Genomic DNA, 10,285 nt, shown 5'->3' with positions numbered 1-10,285 from the left:
TTAGCCTATGTTTGGACTCCATTAAAATGAGATTTTGGGAGAAAATGTGTTTTGAAATAATAATTTTTTTTGAAGAATGTGTGATTAAAAAATAAGAAATAGGTTTCAGGAATTTGATAATTGGCATCATCTTGTGCGTCGTGTATCTTATCGGAGTTATAGCTACCCGTCGTCTTCATGTTGTTCCGTGCTCGCTCTTACGACTCGAACTCAGCTCCTTTGCCTCTTCATTTTACGTAACAGAACTGGATAACTTACTTTTTTTCTTACTTTTAAATTAAAAAAAAAGGTAATAAATTCAAGTTTTATATATATTTTAGCTTTTCAATACTAATCCCAATCGAATACTTTCGTCTATGCAAATTAAAGATGGGCTGGGTTGTGATCATGAAGAGGATTTGGAGCTCCCAAAGCGTTTATTTTATTTGAAATCAAAAAGAGTTAAAAGATTTGTATTTTATGTTTTCTAGAAGTCATTTGGATTTGGTAAAAATTGTGTTATGTTTTTATCATCTTAAAGCAGGATTTTTGGTTGTTTTTTGAATAAAATTATAGAAATTCGAGTTTTAATTTTCGATCTTCTATTTGAGAATTACCAAGTCAAAATCAAATATTTGTTATTCCATAGTGATTCAATGAAATTTTGATTTCTATGGTTGGGTCATGAGGAGGAAGACTTCTAATATGCTTAAGATACTCAAGTCGACAATCCTATTCTTAGTAGAGTGGAATCTCTCATGAAGGAACTAGTTAACTCATAATCCACAAATGTCTCTCTCATTAATTAGACTAGTTGAAGTAATGGAAAAAATGAGATCCCCGTTGACAATAAAGTTATGGGTTTTCTATTTGTTCCTTGGAGAGAGGTTTGGTTATTGATTTCCATGATTCTCTTTTTTCTTTCTCCATGGACTCTAGCAATTGGAATTTCATGTTGGATGAAATACATTGCTTTCGTTTTCCTTCAAATTGTAAGTGTTATGTCCTAAATCTAATCGACTTTGGACAAACGCTTTTAATATATAGTTGATGCGATTTATGACAGATCTATTATTTAATTAATTAATATTCAATCGAATTAAATAATGGAGTTCGTAGATTCAAAAATCTTAGTAATTTGTTAATCACAAGGAATTGTGATTATGAGATACAAATTATATATGATTAAATCTTAAATTATTCGTGATCGTAAGTAATAACCAGATAAAGATATCGTTATTACGAATAGACCATCACGTGTGACATTTCTTACTTGTGAAGTCGGTAGCTGATCTTACAAGTTAAAGTGTAGTGACAATTAAATGAACATGTGTATATTTTGTTATAGAACAAAACATTGGAGACCCGCTAAGAGATTTCGCATGGATAATTATCTGAGTGTCAGTGATTAATCTCTAACGTTCAGTAGTGGAATTGGTCCTTTGACTTGAGGTTATCATAGTGCCTTATATGAGGACAAACATGTTTTGACGGTGTTGAATGTTGCTCTACCAAGGGTTGCTAATACGGCATCGTTCGGGTATGTCAAGAATCGTATGAAGATTATGAATGATCAATAAATGATTTGTCACTCTTAGATAGTAAGAGATTATGATCTGCATATCATTCAATTAAGTCGATAAAGAAATTATTGGCCCAGGCGTACTCATAAGTCGAAAATGAGCCTTCGACTTATATTGACTTAATAGTGGAATGAAAGATATGATTGATAATCGGGATTGATAAACTTTCATATGTCGTAATTGATCGGATCATATTGACGAAGGGATTATAGTTTCCAGTAAACGAACGAGTTTGATTTTGTATTCCGTCACATATATTACCCTGACACATTGTTAGATGTAAATCTGGGACGACGAACATGAATTGATGATGAATTAAAACGGTGTTTTAATTTATCGATTTTGATTAGATCAAAATAATAATTCACATCATTAGGTATCGTAATTAGGAATTTGATGGGTCCCACACAAAAGGGGAAGTGGAAGATTGTGATTTGTTAAGTAATTAATTTAACAAGCATTGGATAAATTAATTAATTAGGTTGCATATTTATAGGCCCAAATTAACTAATTAGATTAATTAATTCAAGGACCAAATTTTTATAAATTGGTTAATTAAATATTGGACCGGCGCAGGCAAAGCCCGTTTGGACTTATATAAATAAGTGATTAGTATTTTCAATTGGTAGAGATTTCTTCTTTCTTTTTACTAGCACAGAAAAAAATCCCAATCATATATTCTTGTTCTTTGTGTGGATTATAGTTGGAGGCTAGACAATCGAAAAGTTATGAATGACAGATCGAAGTTGCTGAAACAAAAGGAAAGCAAAAAGTTTGCAGAATCTTTCAAAAGATACAACTTTCTATCACAATTTCTATCTAAACACGGAGGGATCCTTGATGGGAATTGAAACCTGTTTTATATTCCCTTGCATATGATAAGTAGATTCCCAACACAAATGTCATCCAATGAATCACGAATATCACACTGCTTCTTTCTTAATTCGCATGTATTTTTAGCATTAATGTGTTTTCACTTTTCAACACGTTCACCTTATCATTAATTTCTTGACGCTATATCAGATTGGTATTAGAACCCAGCTATGTCCTACATCAGTGTGGTCCTACTTATAACGAGAATATTGTACGATTGTGCAACAAACGAATTGCCGATGTAACTAGGTAACAATGAAATAATTTCATCAATATTTGGAGGCATGAATATACAGTTGATAGATAGTTTCTACCACAATGATTCGACTACATAAAGGTGTGACAATTGACGAATAGACGGCTGAAGATTCTAATGGCAAAACTAAGGGCTAAAGCCAATTGAATTTTTTCGCTGTGGTGGTTGCACAAAATGAACTTAGCCATTACCTCTTTTGACATCTTTTTGGGCTATATTTCGATTGTTGGGATGCTCTTAGTATCGCTTCAAAAATTGTTAAATGCTGGACTTAGAATAGCTAAATATGGCTACTTGTATCAAATTAAATATGCAAACCTAGAGGGTAAGGCTCAGTCGTTACTTTTGTCAATGTTGTCCTTAAACCTTATCCTAAACAAAAAAAATAACTCACGAACTAGGGGATTATTGGTTTGAGAACACTCACAATCACTCAATATTAGGACCGAGAAAGTGTGGATCTACTTAGAGTCTTAGGTTACTGCACTTGATTTTGTTAGGAATTAGACGTTACTAATTCTGTTAGAATTAGTGGAACGCAAAATAATTTAAACTAAGAAGAAATAAAATATAGCAAAAAAAAAAATAATAATAATAAGTGCAAGTACAACACAAAAATTTACGTGGTTTGATAATCATACCTAAATCCACAAACCCACACCAATTTTTTAATATGTGATATAAGAGATGAAGATGAATACAACAATATACTCTTTGTATTTTATTTAACTACGTAGAGGCAATCTCTTAATTTTCGGTCGTTTTAACTCTCTGGACAATGCTACTCACTCTCTATACTTTTTTTTTTTCCCTCAATTTCATCCTACGCATTCTATTTATAGAGAATTGCTAGGAGACATAATATTTCTCCTTTTCGACAATTTAGTTCCAATTGTGTGCGTATCCGTTCAGTGAATTTAATGCCCTTCCAATTTCATCTGAAATTTGAGAAAAACCAATGCATGATAATGTTTGCATTAGATTCAAAGGGAACTCAACTGCCAACTTGCAAAATGTGTCCTGTTAACTTTGAAAATATGTGTGAAGCCCATTTTTATTAGACTCCAGTATTCATGTATAGTGCCCTTCACTATTCAACAGATTACACGTTTAATAGGGAGGATCGATCATATGTTATTTCACAATATTAAAAGAGTAGTTAAAGTCTTGTTTATACTATGTAGTCATGTCGAATACTACATATCAAACATGCACTTGGGGTTTTATTAAAATTTGAGATTCTATCTTAAAATATCATTCTTATTAAGAGAGGCAACTCAATCTCTTATATGTTTGTTTATATTTTGGTACTTAATTGATATGCCCGCAAGATAGTAGCTCATTTTCATATTAACCTTGAAATTCATGTGCTCGTTTGAGTATTAAATCTGATTGAATTGCTCTTTTAAGTTTAATGGGATCTTATACAATAAGAAAATTTAGGGCAGGAAACCATAACTCATTATCCTTGATAGAAGAGATTTATACGAGTGTTAAAGTAGTAGTCAGTAAACATGACCTTAATCACTACATGCATCATTGTTATGTACACATATAATCACTTGGTTCCATGTGTGCATGTTTAACATGCAATATTGGACACTACAGTCAGATTCTATATGTGGAACTTGAACTTACCAAAAACCTTAATTCAATACTGCAGGAACATTTTAACTCAAGCCAAGGTTTTCCAGTGGTAGGTGATCAACCATAATATACTACATAAGATACCATTTCCCGGCCTTTGCATCATAATAATAATAATAATAATTGTAAATTGTTGCAATATATTTCATGGAGTTGCTAGAATAATCTTAAATATCCCTTCATGATTCCGTAACAAATCTTAGTCGATCGGCTAATAATACCTCATGAGCCGTTTCTAGTTTACCAAAGACTCCATTTTTTAACTGGAAAAAAGCTTATATTAACCATTCTCCTTTTCCTTTCCAGGTTTCAAAATAAAAAAACACACTATTTTCTTGATTCATAATTCAATGTACCACTTAGGGTAAGAGCAAACTGTCTTATTACGTCAGTAACCTGGGTTCGAGTCTCATTTGGGGAGGTTGAAAATTAAAAAAAAAAGAAGATTTTGAATATGTAAGGAATCAACAATTTCTTCAACGTTTAGATGAATATGGCTTAAGTGGTCACATAAGACATTCATGGCATGATTTTTCCTTTCTTTTTCTTAATTCATCCAAATTTATTTTGAACAATAAGATTACAATAATTGGTACTGTCTATTCTAGTGGAATTAACTTTATCTATTTATTGTCACTCCAAACCAAACATGGAGAGGACTTGATTACGGGAGAATAACCATATTGCAAGGTTCTTCTCAAACACATTTCATAGTACCAAACAAATAGTAGATATATTTCTCAAACACGTTTCATAGTACTAAACAAATTAAAGAAGTCAAAAGTTAAAATCTTATTTGTCATATTTATCTAATTCCGTCCAATACTACATATCAAACATGTACCAACGATTTTCAAGCTTACTAGTCTATGAAGTTTTAAATCTTAGTTGGTCAGCTTAAAAATCATAAATAGCTGTAAAATCTTCAAATAATTGGAATGTTTTGTAGTTGATGGTTTACTATCCATTACTTCTTGCGGTTTGAAGAAACTACTCGTGCTTAATAGAAAATGAATTTATCTATTGTTTGAATATTACATCCAATTGAAACCTCGTTCATTCACAAATATCAATGAATTATTTTTACCAGCAAAATTATTGGCACTGGAATCCATCAGACGACTATGCAAGTGCAGGTGAATTTGTAGAAATTGGAGAAGAAAAAATAAAGGACAGAGAACAGCAATGTTAAAATTAAAAGAGGTTTAAACAACTTTTGAAAATTGACCAACAAAGCAGTGTAAAAAGATAAGATACTAATATTACCGTTCAGTAGGTGTTTTATTTTACGTTGTGGAGCAGAATTAGTGTCGTTGTGCGGATTGCGTACTTAAATCCATTTAATTTAATACTTGTAATTTCGATTTTGCTATAATTTATTTTATAAATTGGGAGCCGTCATTAGAGTTTTGCATTATCATCTAAATGAGAGAAACGTATAGAAAATAGAGTGTGAGCATTTTTTTCTCGTGTAACTTTATTTTTATCATAGTAAATTACTTTAGTAGCGGAAGAAGATATAGTCTCACATTGATACGAACTTTTATAAATCTTGTATGTTCTCGTATATCTATTTTTTAAATTATTTTTACAATTTTATTGCTCTGGATGGTATAAAAAATTATGATATGTTTGATACCTTTTTCTGTCCAAATTGCATTATGGAATAATATTTTGATGAAAAATGTATGCTTAAAAAATAAGAAAAAAATTTGAGTTTGCGTGTAATATTATTTTATTGAAAAATGTATGGTTCAAAATAAGAGAGAGAAAATATTTTGAAAATAATGGGCACTAAACAAGAGTATAATTCTCAACATTTTACCCTCGTAGTCACTCGATGCATCTACGATATATATGTTTGTAATCACTCTCACTCTATAATGAGGATAATTAAATCTCTGGCCTACTCGAGCACATCCCGCGATTTACCTCCCACAAAACTCTAGGGGCGGACCGGTGGAGACCCTCGAGTTTGGGGTTCAACCTTTATAATCAAATTCCTTATGTGGAACTTGAACTGAAATAAAAACTCTTTCTTTCCCCGCTCAACTGCTTGGGGATGACCTTTTGCAGGCACCCTTCCTAATCAAAATAAAGGCTGCCAATCTACGCCATGCGCCTTCTTGATCGCCCATTGACTAGTCCGGGCAAGTAGAACTTTAAATAAAAACTTTAATCCAGAATACTGCGGGAACATTTCAAGTCAAGCCTAGCTTTTCTAGTGTGGTAGGTGATCAACCATAACATGCTACATAATATACAATTCCCCCTTCGCCAAAAAAATAACTTGTAATTTGTTGCCCGACATTTCATCGACTAGCTAGATTAATCTTAAATTATCCATTCATTAATCTATAATAAATCTCAGGCCTGAATATGACACGTTACGGCGGCAATTTCGGCCCTTACCTCATGAGCCATTTCTAGTTTACCAAATAACTCCATTATGTAACTCCAAGAAACTTGTATAAATCATCCCCCCTTCCTTTCTTGAACACACATAATTTTCTTGATTCTTATTTCAATTAATCGATCAAATGGCACCAAAAGCGATTAACGTTAGTGCAATTCTTGTTATTGTACTGATAATTCTTTCAGCAAATGCAGCCATGGCTCAATCAGACTGCACGAATGTTCTGATTAGCATGGCCTCGTGTCTCAACTACGTTACCGGGAGCTCTAACACCCCATCTCCCTCATGTTGCTCCGCGCTAGGTAATGTCGTGCAAACTCAACCCCGGTGCCTTTGCACTATAGTTAACGGTGGTGGTGGTTCGTTGGGAGTCAATATTAACCGAACGCAAGCGCTTGCGCTACCTGGCGCGTGTAAGGTGGAAACTCCACCGATTAGTAGGTGCAATGGTAAGGCCTCGACCACCTGGACTCCATTATATATATTAGTAGTGACCTTAGTGTAAATATATTCAAATCTGATGTGTATTTGTTAGCTGTTAATGGCCCTGCAATGTCTCCTGTGGCTTCTCCAGAGAGTTCACCACCAGAATCTGGAGATGGAAGTGATGATTCTCCAACTAATCCATCAGTGACAGGTAAATTTATACAGTCTAAGTTTAGAACTATTTGTAGGGTTACAAATAACTATAAAATGAAATATTCGACCGAGTAGATCAGAAGTTAATTTTCTTGAAAGCAAAGAGTTGAACCATCTAGCGGCTGGATTAGCGCTTTCTATAAACCCGGATACGTACACGACGGGTTGTTGCCTATGCTGTGGGTTTAACTGTGTCGATAAGAAGCAGTTTTCACACCTGAATCAGAATACACTGCTTGGATCTTTGCACGCAAATTCTCATTGGATCTCCATTGTTCTTAACAGTGATGGATATTCATTTACTTTACGAGGTAGATAGAAAAGTAACCTAGGAATGGAACATTGCAAAGTTACTCCGAGGTATATTCAGAGACTAAATGACAAAATAATGACTTCTTGTCTTTCGAAAAAAGTAACTTTTAAGTTTAGCAAAACATGCTAACGCTATATCTTTAACACAAACGAACAAATTGTAATTAATGTGTCTAATTGCCTTCATTCATGAATGGAGCAGGATCCAAGACGGACGCAGCCTCAAATGGAAGTATTTCAAAGATATGTCCTCAACTCGTTGCCTTCTTTTTGTTCGTTATAGCGCTACATTCCTTGACTTTCATTGGCTACTGAGGATCCCTTATTGTAGCCAGACGAGGAGCTCTTCGTCCAGAGATTAATTAAGACACAATAAGTTATTTGCAATAGTTACTAAACCCTACTTTCAAATTTCTACAAGTCAGTTGATATATGTATTTGTGTTCTAAGTCGAAGGAGAGTGGTTTCACTCTCTATTTGTAATGTAACATTCTGTTCCCGTGAGTGTTTACGAGTTTATGTTGAATAAATTGATCTTTGCAAGAATAAGCACATTTTTTACCTTTTTTTCATTGTTAGGGTGGTGTGATTGCTCCATTTCTTCAATAGGCTAACAAAATGGCTTGTGTATCTTCAATGGCTAAGATTTCTTAATCGAACAACTAAACCAAAAAAGACAATTCCGACGCACTCGACTAGCACATCGTTTTGGCTTTGAATCTTATTATTCTACATAGAATATGATTTTATTTTCCAACTTCTGATGGGAATGACACAAAACTCACATTGGATGTAAAACAAAAGGCTCTTCATTTGTCCCTATAAATAGAGGAGTCCTCTTCCTATTTTATTTATCTCAATTTGCAAGATGCTTGAGTTATTTTGGGATAAGTCTTGGGCAACAAATACTGTGAAGTTTATTTTATCATGTATGCCTTTGTTTTTCATATAGTTTAATATTTTTAGGGCCCGGAATTTATTTTTGGTTTTGAAGTTTTTCACGTAAACTACAGTGTCTGTTTTATCTATCTATATTTTTATTTCTCTATTATTGTTGATATTTCTTGAAAGAGGTCCTTGGGTGAACCATGAAGTTGAGATTCCCAACAAGTGGTATCATGAGCAAGGTTTATTCCATGCATTAAACTTTGACGTTTATCAAGCTTGAAACGTGGAGCATGAATATAAAGGGTTAAGTTTAAGGAAGAGAAATTCATAAAAGAATTAGGGCATGTTCGGCAGTGAATATGAGAATTGATTTTTTACCGCCAGAGAGAAAAGTGAGTCCCACCTAGGAGTGAAGAAGTAAAAAATGATGGCTGAAATAGTGAAATAATGATAAAAAAAAATGATTTTTTTGGGTGAAAATTTTCTACCAAATGGGAGCTTAATTTCGGTTGGTGGTAAGTGCATATGCAGTATACAATATGTGCCATGCAAAGAATTGGGGGAAAAAAAAACCCTATTTTTTTACTGTCAGAGAGAAAAGTGAGTCCCACCTAGGAGTGAAGAAGTAAAAAATGACAACTGAAATAGTAAAATAATGATCAAAAAAATGATTTTTTTTGGGTGAAAATTTTCTACCAAATGGGGGCTTAATTTCGGTTGGTGGTAAGTGCACATGCAGTATACAATATGTGCCATGCAAAGGGGAAAAAAAAAATCCCTATATTTGTTCAATCTGGGCACTTTACAGAAATTGTATAAAGAGTACTGTACATCAGGTTGAACTAATAGATATCAATGTTGATGTTGTCTCAAACCTCTGTTTTCTCCATACAAGATAGTGATATTCTTAATTATTTATTAAGAAGGATATTGTTGGGGATCCTAGGAGTTCAATCAACCAAAACATCAATCAAGCCCTCCACGACTTGCAAATCACCTTCCAAAAGAGAGAGAGAACCGGTAAAGAACCCCTTCAAACCGCCACCTTAAGGAACCAAAAATGGAGGAGCGTTTTCTCTCGAGCAGAGAGAAAATAAAGATCAGCCTCCTTTTGAAATAATCCCCCACCACCTAAAGACACTGCCCTCTCTTACAAAAACGTGGGGTAAGTCATATGTTTGGTAAATGATCCAAAACTTCTTTAACAAGCCAAGGCAAAAAATTATCTATTAAGTTTAAATCCCAACCACCGATTCCATCCAATGGTCCATGATAAATACTGGGAAAGCACAATCCTTGTGAATTACACAAATAGCACTAAACACTAGTAGGATTAAGAGAACCATTTCTCACAGATATCTAAATTTTTATAGGATGTTGATGGTTACCATGATTAAGAATGTGTTACTAGCAAATCCACATTTTTCATAGGAGTGGAGGACGTGTATAGTGGAAAGTCTGTGGATGGTTAACGAATTCTTTGGAAAGCCAAAGGTGAGAATTGAAGCATTATTTTTAGCAAGTAATGAAATAAATGGTGGTTATATTGCCACCACAATTTATTTTTGTTTCAAACTTTTCTTGCGAAATTGGTCCTTTCCATCACGTTACGTTAATTTCACCGTTAAATAAATACATGAAATTCACTTACATCATTTGGAAAGGGTAAATTAGTCAACTCACTATAATTTC

The 10,285-nt window shown here is 33.6% G+C and overlaps 1 protein-coding gene across 2 annotated transcripts; it reads left to right on the top strand.

Annotated features, from left to right (window-relative positions):
• The first annotated feature begins 6,803 nt into the window (after window positions 1–6,803).
• LOC111397649 (non-specific lipid-transfer protein-like protein At2g13820) lies at window positions 6,804–8,254 on the top strand. 2 transcript variants are annotated; one of them, XM_023024653.1, is made up of 3 exons: window positions 6,804–7,203; window positions 7,329–7,391; window positions 7,908–8,254. In XM_023024653.1, exons 1-3 carry the CDS (start codon window positions 6,879–6,881, stop codon window positions 8,018–8,020), a joined length of 501 nt encoding a protein of 166 aa, XP_022880421.1. In that variant the 5' UTR covers window positions 6,804–6,878; the 3' UTR covers window positions 8,021–8,254. The 2 variants fall into 2 exon arrangements, with proteins under 2 accessions (XP_022880421.1, XP_022880420.1); XM_023024652.1 differs by having other exon boundaries at window positions 7,290–7,391.
• The last annotated feature ends 2,031 nt before the right edge of the window (window positions 8,255–10,285 follow it).

The sequence above is a fragment of the Olea europaea genome, chromosome 7 (genome assembly GCF_002742605.1).
Source record: "Olea europaea var. sylvestris chromosome 7, O_europaea_v1, whole genome shotgun sequence".
Lineage (NCBI taxonomy): Eukaryota > Viridiplantae > Streptophyta > Magnoliopsida > Lamiales > Oleaceae > Olea > Olea europaea.
Note: the sequence above shows the minus strand (reverse complement) of the source record. Positions and strands in the feature narration are given on the sequence as shown.

Bases quoted from the DNA above. Each gene is read 5' to 3' on its own strand.
- LOC111397649 (XM_023024652.1), top strand. From the start codon at position 6,879: ATGGCACCAAAAGCGATTAACGTTAGTGCAATTCTTGTTATTGTACTG. The intron at 7,204-7,289 runs GTAAGGCCTCGA...TGTATTTGTTAG, and splicing joins ACCGATTAGTAGGTGCAATG to CTGTTAATGGCCCTGCAATG. The intron at 7,392-7,907 runs GTAAATTTATAC...TGAATGGAGCAG, and splicing joins AACTAATCCATCAGTGACAG to GATCCAAGACGGACGCAGCC.